Genomic DNA, 23,445 nt, shown 5'->3' on the forward strand with positions numbered 1-23,445 from the left:
AGGAGACTCACAAACACCTCCCCCTAAATTCACAGGATCCTCATTGCTGTCAGATGGCCATCTAGCCTCTGCTTAAAACCCTCCAAGGAAGGAGAGCCCACCAACTCCCACGGAGGAAGCCTGTTCCACTGAGGAACTGCTTTTAACAGTCATAGAATCCTAGAGCTGGAAGGGACCTCCAGGGTCATCTAGTCCAACCCCTTGCACAAGGCAGGAAACCCACAAATACCTCCCCCTAAATTCACAGGATCTTCATCGCTGTCAGATGGCCATCTAGCCTCTGTTTAGAAACCTCCAAGGAAGGAGAGCCCACCACCTCCCAAGGAGGAAGCCTGTTTCACTGAGGAACCGCTCTTAACAGTCATAGAATCCTAGAGTTGGAAGGGACCTCCAGAGTCATCTAGTCCAACCCCCTCCACAATGCAGGAAACCCACAAATACCTCCCCCTAAGTTCACAGGATCCCCATTGCTGTCAGGTGGCCATCTAGCCTCTGCTTAAAAACCTCCAAGGAAGGAGAGCCCACCACCTCCCGAGGAAGCCTGTGGAAACTTAGAATCCTAGAACTGCAAGGGACCTCCAGGGTCATCTAGTCCAGCCCCCTGCACAAGGCAGGAGACTCACAAACGCCTCCCCCTAAATTCACAGGATCTTCATTGCTGTCAGATGGCCATCTAGCCTCTGTTTAAAAACCTCCAAGGAAGGAGAGCCCACCAACTCCCACGGAGGAAGCCTGTTCCACTGAGGAACCGCTCTTAACAGTCATAGAATCCTAGAGTTGGAAGGGACCTCCAGAGTCATATAGTCCAACCCCCTGCACAAAGCAAGAGACTCACAAACGCCTCCCCCTAAATTCACAGGATCCTCATTGCCAAATCATTAATGATTTGGAGTTGGGAGTAAGCAGTGAAGTGCCCAAGTTTGCAGATGACAGGGTGGTGAGAACCAGAGAGGATTGTAAGAGTTGGGAGTGAGCAGTGAAGTGGCCAAGTTTATAGATGACACTAAATTGTTCAGGGTGGTGAGAACCAGAGAGGATTCTGAGGAACTTCAAAGGGATCTGTTGAGGCTGGGTGAGTGGGCGTCAACGTGGCAGATGCGGTTCAATGTGGCCAAGTGCAAAGTAATGCACATTCGAGCCAAGAATCCCAGCTACAAATACAAGTTGATGGGGTGTGAACTGGCAGTGACTGACCAAGAGAGAGCTCTTGGGGTTGTGGTAGATAACTCACTGAAAATGTCAAGACATTGTGTGATTGCAATAAAAAAGGCCAACGCCATGCTGGGAATTATTAGGAAGGGAATTGAAAACAAATCAGCCAGTATCATAATGCCTCTGTATAAATCGATAGTGCAGTCTCATTTGGAATCCTGTGTGCAATTCTGGTCACCGCACCTCAAAAGAGATATTATAGCATTGGAAAAAGTGCAGAAAAGGGCAGCTAGGATTATTACAAGGTTGGAACACTTTTCCTATGAAGAAAGGTTAAAACGCTTGGGGTTCTTTAGCTTGGAGAAACATCGATTGAGGGGTGATATGATAGTTGTTTACAAGATTACACATGGGATAGAGAAGGTAGAGAAAGAAGTACTTTTCTCCCTTTCTCACAATGTGGGCATTCAATGAAATTGCTGAGCAGTAGGTTTAGAACTGATAAAAGGAAGTACTTCTTCACCAAAGCGTGTCTTACACATGGAATTCATTGCCACAGGAGGTGGTGACGGCTACAAGCATAGCCAGCTTCAAGATTGGGTAAATATAGAGCAGAGGTCCATCACTGGCTATTAGCCAGAGAGTATTGTTGGAACTCTGTGTCTGGGGCAGTGATGCTCTGTATTCTTGGTGATTGGGGGGGAGAGGGCACAGTGGGAGGGCTTCTAGTGTCCTGGTCCCACTGATGGCTCCTGCTTTTTTTGGCTACTGTGTGACACAGAGTGTTGGACTTGATGGGCCACTGGCCTGATCCAACATGGCTTCTGTTATGTTGTTATGGACCTCCTGATGGCACCTGGTTTTTTTGGCCACTGTGTGACACAGAGCGTTGGACTGGATGGGCCACTGGCCTGATCCAACATGGCTTCTCTTATGTTCTCAAGTGACGCAGAGTGTTGGACTGGATGGGCCATTAGCCTGATCCAACATGGCTTCTCTTATGTTCTTATGTGACACATTGTTGGACTGGATGGGCCACTGGCCTGATCCAACATGGCTTCTCTTATGTTCTCAAGTGACACAGAGTGTTGGACTGGATGGGCCATTAGCCTGATCCAACATGGCTTCTCTTATGTTCTTATGTGACACATTGTTGGACTGGATGGGCCACTGGCCTGATCCAACATGGCTTCTCTTATGTGACACAGAGTGTTGGACTGGAGGGGCCATTAGCCTGATCCAACATGGCTTCTCTTATGTTCTTATGTGACACATTGTTGGACTGGATGGGCCACTGGCCTGATCCAACATGGCTTCTCTTATGTGACACAGAGTGTTGGACTGGAGGGGCCACTGGCCTGATCCAGCAGGGCTTCTCTTCTGTTCTTATGTGACACAGAGTGTTGGACTGGATGGGCCACTGGCCTGATCCAACATGGCTTCTCTTATGTTCTCAAGTGACACAGAGCGTTGGACTGGATGGGCCACTGGCCTGATCCAACATGGCTTCTCTTATGTTCTTCTAGTAGTGACGAAAGCCATGAGGAGTTGGTTTTCAGGCTCCCCAAAATCCAGGATCTAATCAAGTGAACCCCACAACTTCCATTGTTTTTGGAGGTGTTGTTCTTCTTACCTAACACTTTCTGTCTATTGAAGTGATACATACAGTGGTTAAGAGGTCACCAGTCCCTGTGGTCGTTTTGGGGTCCAGCTCCCCTTAAGAATTACCCCCTTGCCAGACTGAACCCATGTAAGGAGTGGCTAAGCTTTTAACTTTGTTAGAGCCAAACAGAGATGGCCAACTTTCCCAAAGAACCCTGGAGGTATATCTAAAATCGCTTGGTATGTAATATAGCAAAATGATATGAAATGATATGGTCTGCAAGCCACAGCAAACCCTGTTGCGCTGACCTGCCAAGGCGATTCTCAGATGGTCCCCTTCTGATAACCTTACAGTCTCTGTCTCTCCTTCCCTCTAGAAAGAAGTCTGTCTTCATAGCCGAGACACTCAAGGTACCTTTACCCAGCTGGAGGTGACCCAAGAGCAGGCGAAGGAGATGGAAGAGCAGCACCCAGGAGAACATGGAGGTGGCACGATATCGAGCAGAGGCCCCCGTCGCACCCAAGCTGGGAGTGGTGCTGCTGAATTACAGGAAAACACTGTGCCAGTTATGTCTTTCCAGGTCATGCCTATCTCAGACGTGCATTGCCAACGCTTCCGGCAGTTCCTCTACCGAGAGGCGGATGGGCCCCGAGAGGTTTGCAGCCAGCTCCATCGACTCAGCAACCGCTGGCTGAAGCCAGAGAGGCGCTCCAAAAAGGAGATCCTGGACGTGGTGGTCCTGGAGCAGTTCCTCGCCATCCTGCCCCTGGAAGTGCAACGCTGGGTCAGAGAATGTGGGCCAGAGAGCAGCTGCCAGGCGGTGGCCTTGGCTGAAGGCTTCCTGCTGAGTCAGGCCGAGGAGGAGAGGCCGGCAGAGCAGGTGAGGGGGTTCCCTCCAGGGATGTCCCCTTCAAATCACATTCCCTGACCTGATCCTGAAGTTCCCCTGAGAGATATTTGTCCGCGTGGTTTCTTCTTTTGAAAGATATAATACTTACTGGGCTCAAGCAAGATATAAATTGTTCTATTTCCCCAAGTGTTAATCCTCCGTATGGGAAGTGAACAGCCTCCTTCGGCAGCCTCTTCTGCTAGGAAATTTCTTATCCCCCCGGATATCTCACCAGGTGCGGCTGGAAGGGTGCAGAGTCCAGGAGCGGCAAACAACATCAAAAATGGGCTCCTGTGTTAAAACAGTGCACAGCTATAGAAAAGACAGGGAAATGCACTCCGCATACAATTCAGTATCATACATCACAGTGAACTTCGTATGTTTTGTGCAGCATTAAATATGTAGCTATTTGCAATTACTCTGTTAATACAAAACGTTCAAGAGCAGCTTGGGCTTGTCAGACGCATAAATTGTAGGTCAGAGTGGCCACTTTTGGAACTGTGGAAGACTTTACCGTTCCGTACGAATTCTTGGTGAGGAGGAGATCTTGAAAAAGACCTCACTTCTGGTGGAAACGGTCGTTGGGCAAGGGGCCCCAAGAGCAAGAGACTTCAGCGTCTTTCGAAGAGTTTCATTTTCTCCCAGAGTTTTTTGTCCCGTTAAATAATTCTTTGAGCACTCTGTTTGAAGGACTTTTGTTTGTTGTAGTGATTAAATGTGCGGACTCTTATCTAGGAGAACCGGGTTTGATTCCCCACTCCTCCACTTGCACCTGCTGGAATGACCTTGGGTCAGCCATAGCCCTTGCAGAGGTTGTCCTTGAAAGGGCAGCTGTTGTGAGAGCCCTCTCAGCCCCACCCACCTCACAGGGTGTCTGTTGTGGGGGGGGGAGATAAAGGAGATTGTGAGCCGCTATGAAACTCTTGAGTGGAGGGAGGGATATAAATCCAATGTCATCGTCTTCTTTTTTAGAGTGCACTTGTTTAGTGAGATATGGACTGAGTAACCTACTTGAGAGCCAGTTTGGTGTAGTGGTTAAGTGTGTGGACTCTTATCTGGGAGAACCGGGTTTGATTCCCCACCCCTCCACTTGCACCTGCTGGAATGGCCTTGGGTTAGCCATAGCCCTGGCAGAGGTTGTCCTTGAAAGGGCAGCTGCTGTAAGAGCTCTCTTAGCCCCACCCACCTCACAGGGTGTCTGTTGTGGGGGAGGAAGGTAAAGGAGATTGTGAGCCGCTCTGAGACTCTTCGGAGTGGAGGGCGGGATATAAATCCAATATCTTCTTCTTCTTCTTCTTCTGGAGACAAAAGACCTGAACGTTTTGTATTGATGGAGTCATTGCATATAGTTTCATATTTGTTGTTGTTGTTCGGTCGCAGTCGAGTCCGACTCTTTGCGACCCCATGGACAAAGTCATGCCAGGCCCTCCTGTCTTCTACCATCCTCCGAAGTCTGCTAGTTTCGTATTTACTGTTGTATAAAACATATAAAGTCCACTGTGATATAAGGTGTTGAATTGTATGAGGAGTACATTTTCCTGTGTTCTATATATCTGAGTACGGGAGTGGGGCGGGAAACATTGCTCGCTCTCTTTTCCATTCCATCTCTTTCCGTTCTCCCTGGCTGCTGTTCCAGGTGTGGGGACCATCCTTGGAGAGAGACGCAGCATTCCCCAAGGCGGAAGAAGCTTCCCTGGAGCGAGAGCAGAGGGCACAGACCCTGGAGGGTGCCCAAGATGCCCTCTCCTGTGGTAAGGTCCCATTTTGCCTGCATGCGGTTGGGGTGCCCTGTGAACGGGATGGGTAGAGAGTTCAGGACAGGAAAAGAATTAAATACTTCTTCACATAACAAACAGCACTCAATGCCTACGAACTGCGATTCTTCTTGAAGGGGATTGGAGAAAATTATAGAGATGGTACATTCCTTCCATTCATTGAAATTCTCATATCTCACCTTCCTTCCATAAAAGGAAGTCAAGGTGGCTCAAGAAAGAAAAGAAAAGGCAGACAGACCTGGGCAGAGCTATTCCACCTGGTGGGCACAGGGAGCCTCTGCCTCTTGGGGCAGCACTGAGCGCTGAAAGCCAGTTCCTAGGGGCCAGTAATCATGGGGAAATGTGGCTTCTGCGCCCAGGCTTATGGGGCACTGGGCAGGCCCTGCGGGGAATAGGATGCTGAGGTAGGAATGAGAGGCTGTGGTCTGGCACCCCAGGAGATCGGGGGGAGGCCTTAGCTTGACTCTGATATTACCCTGGCTTCTCCAGAAACGCTCAAGTGATGTCTGGTTTTTGGCTGAATGTGATGGTGACATGCCATGTGATGTCATTTCCAGTCCCTTTCCCCACCACTCTCTCTCTCTCTCTGCTTGGCTTTGCGAACGAAGATTTAAGAAGGGTGCAGTAGTCTACGTCTGCTGCAGGCTCGCTGGTGGCTGACAAGACCAATGCGGGACAGGCAGATCCGGCCACGGTGGCTGCAGGGAAAAGTCTGATTTGGGGTTGATGCTGTAGCAGTGCGATTTTTCCTCAATCTCCTTTTGTCCTCAAGACCAGCTATGCGAGTGTTCTCGAAGGAAGAGACAGCCTGGTGGATGGTGTGCCTCCATGCTTTGCGATCTGAGGCTAGGTCAGACCACTGGTAATGGTTGATGCGACAGGTGCCACTGTGTCAAGCATGGTTCTGATGTTCCAACACGCAAGCTTTAGTCTTTGCACACTTTGTGAGGCAGGTGCATGCCTTTTCTTTGTTGTTATTTTTTGACCGCAAGTAAGGGTGCCCGTTGACCGCGGCTAGCCAACTGGGGGGGGGGAGGAGATGAGCTTTGTTTAGGCCACCTTTTCTTGGCCCCTCTCCGTGTGGGGAAAGCAGTGCTGTCCCTAGATAAGGCTGCTTGGTCGTTCAGGGTGCTGCCAAAAAATGCTTTCGTCTCCGGGTCAGCATCAGGCAACCAATACCCTGAACCGCCTACATGCAGGATCAGGACTGCGGCTTCCAGTGGCACCTTCCACCTGCCGTTTTGCCCGTTGCCCATCGCTGCAGGACTTGGTGTGTTGTGGGCTGTGGATGTGGATATACCCTTCAGGCCTGCGCAGAGGAATTTTAGGTGAAGCGTAGTGTGCGTGGTACTGGCTCTACCCTTTCACCTGGGGGTCATCTGCCATGGCCCAGTAAGCCGAGACGCCGGCAGCGAGTCCTCCAGGTGGTAGGTGTTGCATTAATGAGCTCTATCTGCCCGGGTTTGATGTTAGAGTTTTCCTTCTCTTAGGCTGGCGAGGTTGGTGGGCCCAGCCTGCCCATCCGGTTATACCGCCGGACATTCGGTCGCACCATGACGTGGCAAACTCTGTGAAAAACGGGGGGGACCAGCGAGAAGGTGTTGCCATGGATGCAGTAATGCAGGAGAGGCCATTGCAGTGACCATCTGCCAGGCATAGCCAGACAGTGACCACGCGGCGTTCACTACACCGGGAAAGGAGAGGCGATGTATTGCGCATACACTTTCCGTGGGGGGGCAGGATACCCGGAGGGAGCCCACCCCCCCTTCCCACCACTAGACCTGACCTAAAGGCCCAGCCAGCAGGAGAATGGGATTCCTGGGCTTTTGGTCTGATCCAGCAGGGATGCTGTGACCTTTGAACTCCAGAGTTCATAGGGCACATTTCAAGGCTCACAGAAGCCTGAAATATGTTGGTGGCCTTTGTCACCCCTGAGGCTCATGCGTACTTCTCTTCTGCCTCTCCCAGAACTGAGTAAAAGAATGTGTTGCGTGTACGCAGGGCAAGGTTTCAGCCTCCTGGGAAGGGAGTGTGTGAAGAGGGGAACAAACCAGCCAATGGAATAGGAAGTCATGACGAACACCCTTCCTTGTTTCTTCTTTCTCCTTCCTCCACAGGTAGCGGAGAGATGCTGTTGAGTCCTCATGTGTTTGGGGGTGTGGAAACAGTCCAGGTAGGGGAAATAAACAGGGAACAGCCTTGGGTGGCTTTTGCTCCTGCAGTTTCTGCAATGGTCCAGGAGAAAGAGGCTATCCCCAAGACAAGCCATACATCCTGTACCCTTTAGACCAGTCCCTTCCAGTGTGCAGTCTCTGAGGACTAAATCTGCTTGTTCTTTCAGAGTCCTTTTTCCTTTGAGGAGGTGTCTGTCCGTTTCACTCCAGCAGAATGGGCCCTGCTGGATCCAGGCCAGAGAACTCTCCACAGGGAAGTCATGCGGGAGAACTATTGGAGCGTCATCTCTCTGAGTAAGGAAGATCTTCCACCAGTGCCAAAGTTAGAACTTGAACAGCAGTACCTCATTTTGAGGACTTTCCAGCTCCTTGCCCAGTGTTGTGGCCTTCGCCCAAGCCAGATAAGTTGTCCTGGTCAGAGGCCAGAGGCAAAGGTGGGGATGAGAGACTAGTATGTAGCAGCTGCAGGTCGGCAAGCCAGACATGTCCAGGTGCTCACACAAATCCCAGAGCTGGGGGGTGGCTCTGGATCAGCTGTTGGTGGTGAGTGTTGGACAGCCTGCAGCTCACCAGCCCATTTGCTGGCTTCTGCAGGCTCAGAGCCAGCCATGTGTGGCTCCCTTTCTCCTGAGGAGTCCTCTTCCCCAGGGGGCTTTGTGGAGAGCTCAGGCTGGCCCATGACAGAGACGCTCAGAAAGACTCTCGGAGGGGCCAGATCCTCATTCCTCGCTAAAATTTACAACACCCCCTCTACTCCCCATGATGGGATTACAAAAAACCCCTTGAACTGAGATCTGGAAATGATCCTGTTAAGACCCCAAGCCTGGGTCCCCCTGGGTTACTAGTCTTTGTACTGGAACAGCACCCAGTTCTGTCGGTTCACAAGGAGAGTGGACACAAGTCAAGCAGGGACTATATAAAGATTTATACAGAATGTAAAAACAAGTCATCTACAGTTCTAAAGATTTATGAAGGATGTAAAACAAGACATCTATAGCTCAGAAGAACAAGAAGATATTGGATTTATACCCTGCCCTTCTCTCTGAATCAGAGTCTCAGAACGGCTCACAATATACTTTATAGTCTTCCTCCACAACATACACTCTGTGAGGTAGCTAGGGCTGAGAGAGCTCTCACAGAAGCTGCCCTTTCAAAGACAACTCTGCAAGAACTATGGCTAACCCAAGGCCATTCCAGTAGCTTCAAGTGGAGGAGTGGGGAATCAAACCTGGTTCTCACAGATCAGAGTCCACACAATTAACCACTACACCTATGTTAGCCACTACACCAAACACTTAACCAGTTCAGCAACAAAAACAATATCCTATGTTCATGAAATGTCTGACATTAGGTGGTACCTCTCCTTACAGCATAAGAATTCCAGCTGTAGCCTAAGTTACTCTACATAGTGCAGTTCATCAGAAGAAAGCAAGAAACATCCAAGTGCACCAGCATGGCATGAGCATAAAGTCTGCATGGCTTCTCTCTGGTCTATACTGGTATTATACTTTCCACCCCTCTAGGATCAGGTGTCTCAAATGAGCCAATCAAGGGTCCTCCAAGACGGAATCTTCCAGAGGCTGGTAGCACCATTCCCCTCCCCGCTCCATCCTGATTACACAGCGGGATTAATCTCACAGTTAACCAATTACCAGGGTCTTGAGTCTGGCCTTGAAAGCGATAAGGATGTTACCTGCAGGGAGAGTCAAATCACGAACACCTGCAAGTGTCAGACGTGGAACTTCAAAATAAGGAGGAATCATTTTGTTGCAAAATTAATCCATTTATTTGAGAACAAGCGGTCTGGTAAAGTAACAAATTGAGTTTGATAACTTCCAAAGCAGTGCCTTGGCCTTTTGTACATTGCAAGGAAACAACAAAGCATTCTCACACTCTTGGAGACAGTCGGCACTTCCCATATCCCCTTATCTCTTTCCCAGGAAGAACCCCTGCTGGTTACCTTGGGCATGTTAACTTCAAAGCCCAGATGTTCCCTGTACCCAGTGTGAAATTCCTCCCCTTGCGGTTAGCGATTGCCTTGGTTTGAAATGCAGGCTTCATTTCTCAGGGTTAGTATGGAGCAGGGGTCATAGTAGGTTACAATATGGGGTTAGTCATGTCAAGCAGCTACTTCTATTCACTATAAGAACCAAGCTAAGTTACATGTCTGACATACTGCCCCCCTTCAGCTCTTGCTCGGGGTTTGTCTGGGTGCAGTAGGTAAAACTTCTTCAGCAATTGGGGTGCTCGTAGGTCCGTTGACTTCACCCACTCATCACAGGTATTAGGGAAATACTTCCAGCGGACCAAGTAATACCCCCCGTTGGACTTTAGAGTCCAGGATCTCTTGCACCTCGTGGTGGCTCTGGCCCTTCACTTGAATAGGAGGTGGCTCTGGAGGGCGGGGGTGCCAAGACGTGGCTCCAGGATCCTTGCGAAGGAGACTGCAATGAAAAACAGGGTGGACCTTACTGAACATCTTTGGAACTCCAGTTCTACTGTGACTTTATTAATTACCCTTTTTATTTTGAATGGTCCAAGGAACTTGTAGGCTAGCTTTCGACAGGCTTGTGGTAGAGGAAGGTTTTTGTGGACAAGAACACACTCTCCCCCACCTTACACTCCCACTGAGGAGAGTGCTTCTTATCAAAATAGTCCTTGTAGGTCTTTTTTGCTGCCTCTAAGTTTTCCTGTATTACTTCCCATCCTTTCCTGACCCCCTCCCACCATTGTTGGCATGAGCTAGGTGGCGCTGCGTCACCGGTCGTTGGGAGAGAGGGGAATGGTCTACCTTCGTACCCATTGACTATTTGGAACGGGGAAGCTTTGGTTGAGCTATGCACACTATTGTTATAACCATACTCCGCAAAGGGCAGGAGCTCAACCCAATTGGACTGTTGGTAGTTGATGTAACACCTTAGGTACTGCTCAAGAAGCCCGTTCACCCTCCCTGTCTGTCCGTCCGTCTGGGGGTGATAGGCTGAGCTTAGCCCTTGCTCCATTCCCGCCAGTTTGCAAAACTCCCGCCAGAAGTTGGCAACGAACTGTGGCTCGCGGTCGCTAATGACCTTCTCAGGGAATGAGTGGAGCCGGACCACGTGATGGAAAAATAGGTACGCTAGTTTTTTGGCCGTCGGGAGCTGCTTGCATGGGATGAAGTGTGCTTGTTTGGAGAAGGTGTCTACTACTACGAGTATGACCGTTTTCCCCTGTGAGGGAGGGAGTTCTACTATAAAGTCCATTGACACCACTGCCCACGGACGGGAGGCGGTGGGCGGCTGTTGGAGAAGTCCCGGCGGCTTCCCTCCCCTTTTCTTGGCCATGATGCAGGTGGGGCACGAACCTACAAACTCTGAGATGTCTTTCTTCATTTGGGGCCACCAGAACTGCCGGCTCACTAGGTGCAGGGTTTTCACATAGCCGAAGTGCCCCGCCAGCTTACTGCAATGGCAGTGCTGCAATATTTCCTGCCGGAGGCTTTTGGGCACGCAGAACTTCCCATCGTAGTAGCCTCTCCCCCGGCGGCCCCTTCAGCCCTGGCGGTTCTTCCCCCCTCGGTGGCCCTTCTGGTTCCTCCCTTGGGGTTTCGACGGGCTCTCCGCCCGGGGGGTCTTGCGGTGTTCCCCGAAGCGCTGCCCCGATCTGCTCCCGGATCGCGTCCAGCTGTCTCTTCAGTTCTCGGGTGATCTGCATGTGGCTCGCCTGGACCTTGTTATGAATCTCTCTGGCCCAGATGAACATCTCGTCCCGCAGTAGGCGCGTTTCCTCACTTCCTCGGGGAGCCTGGCCATTCCCCTCCTCCGTGCCTCTCCCCGGCCCGGCATCTTCTCCTTCCGCTCCGATGCCGGTCAGTAGCGCGGTGTAGTGCCCTGCTGCTTCGTCCATCAGGGCCGTGGAGGTCCGCGGCTTCCACTGCTTCGGGGTGTAGAGCAGTGTCGAGAAATGCACCGGCGATTTGGCTTTTCTCCGGACCACCGTTACTCCTCATGGGACCATCGGCTCCTCTATCGGTTCGGTGGGCTCTCTGTTATCTTGTGCCTTGCCGGCCATCCAGCCGAATTTCCCAGTTCGGATAAGCTCCAAGTGGATCAAACTCAAAATGTCAGACGTGGAACTTCAAAATAAGGAGGAATCATTTTGTTGCAAAATTAATCCATTTATTTGAGAACAAGCGGTCTGGTAAAGTAACAAGTTGAGTTTGAGAACTTCCAAGTGGCCTTTTGTACATTGCGAGGAAACAAAACAACAAAGCATTCTCACACTCTTGGAGACAGTCGGCGCTTTCCATATCCCCTTATCTCTTTCCCAGGAAGCACCCCTGCTGGTTACCTTGGGCATGTTAACTTCAAAGCCCAGATGTTCCCTGTACCCAGTGTGAAATCCCTCCCCTTGCGATTAGCAATTGCCTTGGTTTGAAATGAATAGCCAGCTTCAAGAGGGGTTAGCGATTGCCTTGGTTTGAAATGCAGGCTTCATTTCTCAGGGTTAGTATGGAGCAGGGGTCATAGCAGGTTACAATATGGGGTTAGTCATGTCAAGCAGCTACTTCTATTCACTATAAGAGCCAAGCTAAGTTACATGTCTGACAGCAAGGCAGACCAGGCCATTTAATAATCCTGTTATGCCTTGAGGGGAAGTGGGGTGCTTTGCCTCACAGATCTGCCCCACTTGCACCAGTTGGGATTATGGGCTATGATCTCGACCACGGTTCCATCCTCCCAGAAGAATTTTTACTCTTGAATTTCTTTCCTTCCCCATATAAGAATGATCTCTCTCTCTCTCTCTTTATCTGTGTGTGTGTGTGTGCAAAAAAAGACCAAAGTGTAAGAGAGACGTTGGTGGAGAAAGACAAGAATCTCGCATCTGAAGAAAGGCTGGAGAGTTTCTCAGGAGGATCCCAAGAACATGTTTCCTTCCCAAAGGAGGTGACTGACGGTGAGTACCCTTCAGGGTTATGTCAAGAGAACAGGCAAGGAATAGCCATGGAAATTTCTGATTCACTTCTGAGCAACATTTGACTTGGTACAGTCCTACAGCCTGCTGGGTAAGGAGGCCTTTTGGGAACTGGGATTTGGAGGGTCAGGAGTTCCTTCTGAGCAAGAGCTGTGGCTCTTGAGGGGATGAGGGATCCTTAAATATAATATATCCTAGGTACATTGGGGGGGGTTATGCCCAGGAAAGCTGGAGGCGGTGAAAGGGCCATCAATCCTTTCTTCCTGAAGTCACATGGGTGCTTTGGGATCTTACCTGCCCCCTCAGGTATTAATGGGATTTCTTTATTCCAGCAGAGGATGATCAGAAGAATGAAGAGGGTGATGAACTTGATCAGCAGTTGCCAGAAGGAGTTAAGAATGAAGACTTGAGAGAAAACATCAGGAGTCGAGGCAGACCTAAGAGAATGAAAGTCAGGCATATAGTTGAGAAAAGAGATGTAAGATGGCGTATTTTACATTTTCCAAATCAGAGAATAATGGAGGCAAGTACATCCATTCAATGTGGAAAGTATTTCAAAAGTAGATCGGAGTTCCTTGTGCACCAAAGAACCCACAGAGGCGAGAAACGCTTTGGCCATCTTCAAGAACATAGAAAAAGCCACACAGGGGAGAAACCTTTTGAATGCTCAGAGTGTAAAAAGAGATTCACAAACAGTAGCCATCTTCAAAGGCATCAGAGAACCCACACAGGGGAGAAACCTTTTGAATGCTCAGAGTGTGGAAAGAGATTCAGTGACAGTGGCAATCTTCAAAAGCATAAGAGAACCCACACAGGGGAGAAACCTTTTGAATGCTCAGAGTGTGGAAAGAGATTCAGTGACAGTGCCAATCTTCAAAAGCATAAGAGAGCCCACACAGGGGAGAAACCTTTTGAATGCTCAGAGTGTGGAAAGAGATTCAGTCGGAATGGCGATCTTCAAAGCCATCAGAGAACCCACACAGGGGAGAAGCCTTTTGAATGCTCAGAGTGTGGAAAGAGATTCAGTTGGAGTGGCGATCTTCAAAGCCATCAGAGAATCCACACAGGGGAGAAACCTTTTGAATGCTCAGAGTGTAAAAAGAGATTCACTCACAGTAGCCATCTTAAAATCCATCAGAGAACCCACACAGGGGAGAAACCTTTTGAATGCTCAGAGTGTGGAAAGAGATTCAGTCAGAGTGGCGATCTTCAAAGCCATCAGAGAACCCACACAGGGAAGAAACCTTTTGAATGCTCAGAGTGTGGAAAGAGATTCAGTCAGAGTTCCAGTCTTCAAGGGCATCATAGAACCCACACAGGAGAGAAACCTTTTGAATGCTCAGAGTGTAAAAAGAGATTCAGTCACAGTGGCGATCTTCAAAAGCATCAGAGAACCCACACAGGGCAGAAACCTTTTGAATGCTCAGAGTGTGGAAAGAGATTCAGTCGGAGTAGTCATCTTCAAAGGCATCAGAGAACCCACACAGGGGAGAAGCCTTTTGAATGCTCAGAGTGTGGAAAGAGATTCAGTCACAGTGCCAGTCTTCAAAAGCATCATAGAACCCACACCGGGGAGAAACCTTTTGAATGCTTCGAGTGTGGAAAGAGATTCAGTCACAGTGACAGTCTTCAAAATCATCATAGAACCCACACCGGGGATAAACCTTTTGAATGCTCAGAGTGCGGAAAGAGATTTAGTCAAATTTTCAATCTTCAAAAGCATCATAGAACCCACACAGGGGAGAAGCCTTTTGAATGCTCAGAGTGTGGAAAGAGATTCACTCACAGTAGCAGTCTTCAAAAGCATCATAGAACCCACACAGGGGAGAAACCTTTTGAATGCTCAGAGTGCGGAAAGAGATTCAGTCAGAGTCACCATCTTCAAAGCCATCAAAGAACCCACACAAGGTAGAAACCTTGTTTACCCCCTCCAGATAGCTGGCAACTCATGATTAAGTGTTACGTTATGTGCAGGAGAAAACAAAACTCATTTACGGGAGGGTCGTAGCTCCTTAAAGAGATGATTATTTGTTTCAAGTAAATGAGACATTTTGTTTGCGGTGCTTTCTGGAAGTTTTTATGAGTCCTGTCCTGGAGTCCAGGAGGCAAGCCTGATCTTCAGATGTCGGAAGCTAAGCAGGAGTCAACTCTGGCTTGTACTTAGATGGGAGACCTCCAGGAAATATCTGTAGTTGGGAGTATAGGGGCAAGTTTTATTCAGCCTCTTCTCTGAATATCCTCTAGTCCCCTAGTAGAGGTCAGTCACTGTATGTTGCCCTAATCTCCAGGTTCAGACACGCACACAACCATGCATAATAAATAAATAGAAGAAGGAAAATTCTCTTGCAGATGCTTGAAACCCACACTACGGGCATGACTGATATTCGTGAATGAATGAAACCAACCCAGTTCTCCCCCATTCATGAGGTTGGTCAGTTGAAGAGTGTTGGGTTTAGACTTGGTGGGTCTGGGTTCAAATCCATGGTAAGAACATTAAAAAAGTAAGAGCATAAGAGAAGCCATGTTGGATCAGGCCAATGGCCCATCCAGTGGAACAAAAAACAGGTGCCATCAGGAGGTCCATTAGTGGGGCCAGGACACTAGAAGCCCTCCCACTCTGCCCCCCCTCCCAAGCACCAAGAATACTGAGCATCACTGCCCTAGACAGCGAGTTCCAACAATATGCTGTGGCTAATAGCCACTGATGGACCTCTGCTCCATACGCTTATCCAATCCCCTCTTGAAGCTGGCTATGCTTGCAGCCGCTGCCACCTCCTGTGGAAGTGAATTCCATATGTTAATCACCCTTTGGGTAAAGAAGTACTTTTATAAGTTCTAACCCAACTGCTCAGCAATTTCATTGAATGTCCACGAGTTCTCGTATTGTGAGAAAGGAAGAAAAGTCCTTCCTCTACCTTCTCTATCTCATACATAATATTGAAAACCTCTGTCTTGTCACCCCTCAGTCAATGTTTCTTTAAGCTAATAAAGCTCTGTGGATGCCCTTTAGCCAGTCATATATTCAGCCTAAAAGATCGTCTTTGACTTTCTTTCTCCCACTCCTCCGCATTCAGTCTAAGGCAGTAATTTGTGTCTTTCTGCCTTAAAGAGTCCAAGGCAGCTTCTAATCTAAATGAAGTTCATAAAATGGAGTGTGTAAGAATACATCAATCCAAAACATTTAAAATATCAGTTTAGGGCAGCTTTAATCAATTGCAGTCCTGTAGTCGTGTTCTGTTACCTCTCAAAGGCCGAAGGTGTGGGGTTCAAGCACACCTTCCTGGGGAGCTTGTAGAATTGTGGAGCTGCCACTGAAAAGGCCGTGTCGTATGTACCCCCCCCCCCCAATGGGCAAGGGAGGAGGGAAGGATGAGAACCACTGCTGGAAACTATTGCTGTGGGATGCCGTTAACCTCTCAAGTTTCCTAGATCTATCAGCAACAAAAGGCGTCTTGGTGAAGTGTTATGTTTCGAGTCCAATTGGACCCTGGATCCCGTTCTGCACTCTGAATCACAGAGTCTCAGAGAAGCTTACAATCTCTTATACCTTCCTCTCCCACAACAGACATCACACAACAGAGAGCCAGTATGGTGTAGCAGTTAAGTCTGCGAAAGCTCTGCCCTTTCATGGACAACCTCTGCCAGAGCTATGGCTGACCCAAGGCCATGCTAGCAGGTGTAAGTGGAGGAGTGGGGAATCAAACCCGGTTCTCCCAGATAAGAGTCCGCACACTTACCCACTACTCCAAACTGGCTATACTAGAACAACCGATGGACTCAATAGACTATTTTATGAATAAGATTAAACAATTTGGTCACTGGGCAGGATTAAAGATTAACTATCATAAAACAAAATTTCTGACAATATGATGATGGAACAAATTCAATCCTTCCAGCAAACATCAGGGTTTTTTTTTTTTTAAGACCAACAAAGTTTTATTTTGGGTATATGCTTTCTTTTTTTTTTAATGTATATTTTTATTGTTATTATACATTATCCGTTTCTTTTCATGGTTTCTGATATCCATTTTACATTTTCCCCCAACCCACCCCCCTTAGTCTATACATCCTTTTCTTCTTCCAGCCAGGGACAAAGGACTTGAAGCTTCCACTGAATGTCCACTCTCCTTTCTTCCTTCGCCCATTTCAGATAGGTCCGCCACTTTTCTTTAATTCTTGATCTTCTTTCTTCCCATGATTCTTCTTGCGACATTATAGCAGCTATATCTGACTGGGCAAAATCAAAGAGGTAGTTATGCCAAGTTCTTTCCTTCCATTTACTTTTATCCTTCCATCCTGCCGCTATTACTGCTAATATCATTGCTTTTAGTAAATCTTGATTGTTCTTCCCTATTTTTTCATTCCCTAATAAACTCATCTGCGTTAGTTCAAAGTTAATTCTCGGCTCTACCTGAAAGAATTTCTTTATCATTCCCACTACCATATCCCATAGTTTCTTGGCCTCAGGACACTCCCACCACATGTGGGAATACCATCCCTTCTCTTTCTTACAGTGCCAACACTTAGGGCTCAACCCAGGAAACATATTGGCTAAAGTGGCTGGAGTTCTATACCATTTGGTGAAAAATTTCAATTCCATTTCTCTAACCTTATGTATCTTAACTTTTTTTAAACCTTCCATTATCTTCTCCCCTGTTCGTTTCGTTATTTGGCCTTCTAAACTCCATGGGCGTTGAAGGTAGCTTATTGCTCCTTCGTTGCCTGAATTCATACTCCTGTATAGGATGCCTACTAATCCTTTTTTTGTTTTACCCATTAGTTTATAAAACTTTTCCATAGGTTCTTCTTCATTTAAATTACTCTTCTCCACTTCCTTCTTAACTTTAGTATACAATCCTGTAGCCTTAAGCCAGTATTGTATTCCTACGACTTCTTGAAACTCATGTAATAGTTTTAACTTATCTAGTATTAGCAAATTTTCTACTCTTCTAAATCCTTTAGCCTTAAGTAGTTCGCTCCACCTATGCTCCTTATCTCCTTCCATCAACGTTTCTAATGGCGTCCATCTAGATACCCGATTCAGCCATTTCGGTTGCCATTTCTTCCAGACATTTAGCCCATTTTCCCTTGGTCCCACGTTTAAATTAAGTTCCTTCGCCCCCATGTTCGTAAAGATGCCATGTTTTCCTACCCCATTATTAGCTTCATTCTCAAATCTTATCCATTTCTGATCCCCTTCCTTCTCTATTTCTAATAATGCCTTAAGCTGAAATGCTTCATAATAATTGGCTATATCTGGGACTCCCCATCCAAGTTCCGATTTATGATTGTATGCCAATTTTTTGGGGAATCTAAGTTTCTTACTACAAAATATCCATTCCCTTATTTTAGTGTTCCAGTTAGTCATTTTTTGCTTATCTAACTCCAATGGTATCGTTTGAAAAAGGTACGACAACCTTGGCATCCAAAACATCGACACACTCTTTATTCTAGTGGTCAGGCTCATTGTCCTTTTCCCCCACTGCTGCATATCCCTTTCTATCTTCTCCCAAATTTTATTATAATTTCCCTCCACTATCCTGTTAATATTTTTATAAATTTCTATCCCTAGATATTTAAATTTCTTAACTCCCATCCCCATATTAGTTATCCTATTAATCTCTTTCCTTTCTTCCAAACCAACATTAAAGTACATTATTTCAGACTTTCCCATATTTATTCTTAAACCTTACATGGCTTCAAAATCCTCTAAAATAATTTTCGTTTCCCTAATGGCTTCTTTCGGGTTAGATATTGTCATGATTATATCATCTGCAAATAAATTGATTTTTATTTCCTCCTTTCCTATTCTACAGCCTTCTATTCTCCCTGAATTCCTGATCCTTTCTGCTAGTTGCTCTATCGCCATTATAAACAGGGATGGGGAAAGTGGACACCCCTGCCTCACACCTCTCTCAATTGGGATCTGATCCGTATGTTCGTTATTTACTCTCACCACTGCTGACCCCTCCCTATAGACCTCTTGAATGGCTTTTAAGAATAGTGGCCCAATCCCACACTTCATTATGGACCATAAGAATTCATGGGACAGCGTATCAAATGCCTTGTATACATCTAATTTAAGTAAAGCAAGTTGCCCAGAATGTCTATGGTACAATACATTAAATATATTCCTTATAGGATGTGCAATACTCCTATTCTTCACAAAACCATATTGATCTTCTTTTATTATACAAGGTAATATGTTCCTTAACCTATTTGCTAAAACTTTAGCGAATATTTTGTAGTCCTGGTTAAGTAGACTTATTGGTCTATATGAACCCACTTCCCGAGGATCTTTCTGGGGGTTTAATATTACGGTTATTTCAGCCATTCTCCAAGAGTCGGGAGCTTTCCCTCCCTTCAATATAGCATTAAACACTTGTTGTAATTCGGGGATCAGTAACTCCTTCATCTCCTTATAAAAATCCGCAGTAAAGCCATCTGGCCCTGGGGATTTACCCACTTTTAAATTGTTCACAACTTCCTCTATTTCTTGAACTGTTATTTCCTTCTCCAAACTCTCTTTATCTATGTCTTCCAGCACTTCTCCACTTTCTTCAATATGTTCTGTTATGTCCCTCCTAGCGTATAACTCTTCGTAGAATTCTTGAAACACTTGCCTAATTTCTCTCGGGTTCTGCGTGATCTTTCCTTGTTTCTTTATACTTTCCACCTTTTGCTTTTCTTTCCTAGTCTTGAGATAATTAGCCAGTCTCCTAACTGAGTTTATTGAATCTCTTTGAAACTAATTTCTTACCATGGTTTGTTTTTTCCATAATGCCCTCGAATCCATAAAGTCCAATTGTTTCCTAATCTCTTCTATCTTTTTTTTCCTATCAGGGCAGAATCTAATACCTTGACTCCTCTGCAGTGCACCTAATTCCTGGAGTTTCTGTGTCTTGTTAGCATACCATTCTTTTTTTATTTATTTCTCCATCATACAATGACCTCTTATCACTGCCTTTGCTGCTTCCCACAAGATATTTGTGGCCACTGTTCCCTTATTTTCTCTAAAATATTGTTTTACTTGATTTTCCATATATTGTCTATTTTTTTTTAATAAGACCATACTGTTAAATCTCCAGGTCCTTCTAATTTGCTCGTTTTTTGTCACCAGTTCTATATTTAGTGCAGCGTGATCTGAGATCCATATTGGATGAGTTGTTACTTTCCTCAACTCCCAATTATTTGATTTTTTAAGAAATATATAATCTATGCAAGGAGCTGTCTTGTGTCTACTTGATAAATGTGTCGGCTTTGGTACCAAGCCTAAGGCCTCATGCGCTTCTACCAAATTCCTTTTCCACCTAGCCTCCTTCTCCTTGGTCATATCTATGTTAAAATCTCCTGCTATAATGACTTCTCCCTCTGAGAATTTCTGAACTTTTTGCATAACTTTATTCAAAAATCTCCTCTCCTGTATTTGGGGCATATATATTTATCAACGTTATTACTCTATTTTGAAACCTACCTTTGATGAACAAATATCTCCCTTCCCTATCACTAATGAGATCTAGTATCCTAATATCAATCCTTGTGTGTACTAAAATTGCTACTCCTCTCGTCTTAGTTCTACTTCTTGCTTCAGCCAATACTTTCCACCCTGGTGTTTAATCAACGGTTTAATGTCATCCTTTGCCTTATGTGTTTCCTGTAAATACACTATATCTATATTTTGTTGTTTTGCCATTCTTGTTAATCTATATCTTTTCAGGTCTGAACTTAGTCCATTGACATTCAGTGAGAGCACTTTCAAAGTTTTAGCCATAATCATTCACCTCCCCTCCCTTCCCTGGCTGGATAACAAGGTCTATTATACTTCTCCCCTTTCTCCCTTTCCCCCTCCCACACCCTTTCCCCCCACTCTTCCCCATCATCCCCCCTCCCCTCTTCTGGTATAGGGCTCGCATTTGGGTTGATCTCTCCACCCTCCCTATACCTTTAGGTGGGCACACCTCCCCCCCCTCCTGGATCTTTTATTGTTTCCTTCCTTCACTTAAGACTGTAATATCCCCTTCCTCTTATTTGTGGGGTACTTCCCTTTTTTTAAGAAGTTCCTCCTTTTCCTTAGACGTCTTATAGTCTCGTCCTCTGTCGTTTCTCCTGACGTGTAGAGGGCCCCTCCTCTGATTCATCGACATTAAGCTCTTCTTCTGGTTGAGTTCCTGTTTCCCCTGGGTCCAGACCCATCTCCAAGAGTTTCTTTGCTTCAGCTGGGTTCCTTGCTGTGAGTCTTTTGCCTTCTTTATAGATTACAATAGTGGTTGGGTAAGCCCATGTAAACAGTATCTTGTTCTGAAAGATTTTATCTGCAAATGGCTTCATTTGTCTTTTTTCTTCCAGTGTCTCACTGCAAAAGTCTTGTCTCACATATACCCTTTTCCCTTTAAATTCCAGTGCCCTCTTCTTCTTCAAAGCCAAAAAGACTTGCTGCTGCACTTTTTCTCTTGTGAATTTAACTATCACTGGTCTAGGATCTCCTCCTGATCTTCTGGATCTAAGCCTATGAACTCTCTCGACCTGGTCAGCATTAATCATAACACCTGTTTGCTGTTCTGAAAGCCAATTTATTATCCCGTCTTCCAAGTGTCATGAGTCAATGTCTTCTGAAATACCATGAACAATAAGGTTTGCCCTTCCTGCTCTGTCGGAGAGGCTCTTAATCTGTTCCTTTAAATGAACTATGTCCTTCTTATTTGTTGAAGCTGCCTTATCTGCTTTGTTGGCCAGCTGCCTAATGTCTTGCAGTTCCTTGTTTATCTGGCTAACTTCATTTTTTAATTTCAGCAACAGTCTCCTCTATTTTCTTCTGAGATTGCATCATTAAAGCCTGGAATTGTGCTATTTGTTCGGAAAGCTGTTTCACTGTAGTGGCAGCCATTTTAACGGTGCTAATCACTGCCTCCGCTTCTTATCTGTTTTGCCAAAATACTCCCTTTTTCTCAGTGCTGGCTCTCTTCTGAGCACGCCTTTTACTTCTTTGACTCTCTAGCTTCACTGCCAAATATTATGACCCCAACAACTTCAATATTTACTTATCTTTCGGTCCTAATCTCTTTTCTTATCCGGAGAGGGGCGAGCCGAGGCTTCTTCTCTTCAGAGCGTGCTCATTCCACCGCCAGATCAGGGGTTTTGTATGAAAAAAATAATCAAATATCTAGGTGGTGTTATTTCAAATAAGTGTAGTAATTTGACAACAGATACGGTAATTATGACAAATTGCTTAAAAAAATTAAAAAAGATTTGGCAAAATGGCACGACTTGAAACTATCCTTAATGGGAAGAATAGCTTTAATAAAGATGAATATCCTTTCAAGGTTGCTATTCATCTTTCAAACAATTCCAATATTTTTAAATAGTGGATTCTTCCAAGAACTGAACAAGATGGTTGCTAAATATGTTTGGCAAGGCAAAAAACCTAGAATTAAAGACATTACAAGGCTCTAAATTAAGAGCAGGTATGGGTCTTCTAGACTGGCAATTGTATTATAAAGCTTCTGCGCTTCTATGGGTAAGAGACTGGATACTGCTGAATGACAAGACAATTGTTGTTAGAAGGACATGATCTCACTATGGGGTGGCATGCATATTTATGGTATCAAAGACTTGAAGGCCATTCCTATTTTAAGAATCACTGGTTTCGAAAATCCTTATACCATACGTGGTCATGGCTAAAGACTAGAATTTATCAAAAAATTCCAAGATGAGTTTCTCCAGTAGAAGCATTTACTCATCCAAATCTCCTAAAATTAAATCAGAACTATAGGTATGAAGATCTGTTGGGAAAAGATAATCAATTGAAAACCAGAGAAGAGCTGGAAAATATGGATGTTAAAATGTATTGGTGGTTAAGAATGCAAGTTGAATCCAGATATGCCAAAGACAAGGTGACAGGTTTCAACACAGAACAATATCTATTTGATAAAATCCTTTTGGGTCCACAGGAAAAACTAATCTCCAAATTGTATGCATATTTACTTCAAATGAAGACACAAGACGAAGTTGTAAAAGGTTGTATGGTCCAATGGGCAAAAACTTTTGGTCATAATATCACATTAGAAGAATGTGAAAGCTTAACGTTAAATTAACTAGATCAGCAACGTTTAAAGAAAATTTGTATAAGATGTTTTATAGATGCTACCTGACTCCACAGAAATTGTGTAAGATTTATACTAATATGTCTAACAAATGTTGGAAATGCACTAAACAGGTTGGTTCTTATTACCATATGTGGTGGACATGTGAGATGGTGAAGGGTTATTGGAAAATGAAATATTACAGAAGATTATGAAGACACAGATTCATTTCAAACCAAAACTATTTTTATTGAACATATTTCCTGAGGACTATTCCAAAGAAATGAGACATTTCTTGACACACTTTAACACAGCAGCTAGAATTCTTCTGGCACAGCGATGGAAATCTCAGGAAATTCCCATGAGAATGGACTTGGTGGGAAAAATTCTAGAAACAGCAGAGCTGGACTTTCTATCCCAGCTGTTGGCTGGGGAATCTAAAGAAGAAGCAAGAAAATATTAGATGAAATTTTATGCCTGGTTGACATTCAAGACTCTTAAGATTCTCTGGTGTGAACTTATTTCTCCTCTCCCCCCCCCCCCCCTGTATTTTATATTACAAAATTGCCTTTAATAGAATTGTCAAAACTAATAGATAATTGTAACAATAGATTCATGCTATAAAATTTTAAAATGTGGATGATGTTTAGTTTAGACATAATAATCTGGGACAATTCACGTAAAGAAAGTATTGTAGAACTAAGCTTGTACTTTTTGAAAATATTTTATGCAGAACAAAGTCAAAATGTATTGTGTTTTCTACTCCCCTCTATTCCCTACCCCCAATCTTTCTGAAATCAATAAAACTTTTGAAAACTGG

General features: G+C 45.5%; 1 protein-coding gene across 1 annotated transcript in view; it reads left to right on the plus strand.

The window, feature by feature from the left end:
• Positions 1-14,425, plus strand: part of LOC132586432 (zinc finger protein 436-like) — a gene marked incomplete at its 3' end in the record, with an annotated part of 31,187 nt that extends 16,762 nt beyond the window's left edge. The window contains exons 2-7 of the mRNA XM_060258547.1: positions 3,132-3,635; positions 5,281-5,395; positions 7,537-7,592; positions 7,761-7,887; positions 12,409-12,528; positions 12,879-14,425. Of these exons, the coding sequence (XP_060114530.1) occupies positions 3,132-3,635; positions 5,281-5,395; positions 7,537-7,592; positions 7,761-7,887; positions 12,409-12,528; positions 12,879-14,425 (2,469 nt within the window). The remainder of the gene's footprint in view (positions 1-3,131; positions 3,636-5,280; positions 5,396-7,536; positions 7,593-7,760; positions 7,888-12,408; positions 12,529-12,878) is intronic.
• Between the last annotated feature and the right edge of the window lie 9,020 nt (positions 14,426-23,445).

This window comes from Heteronotia binoei, chromosome 1, assembly GCF_032191835.1.
Source record: "Heteronotia binoei isolate CCM8104 ecotype False Entrance Well chromosome 1, APGP_CSIRO_Hbin_v1, whole genome shotgun sequence".
Lineage (NCBI taxonomy): Eukaryota > Metazoa > Chordata > Lepidosauria > Squamata > Gekkonidae > Heteronotia > Heteronotia binoei.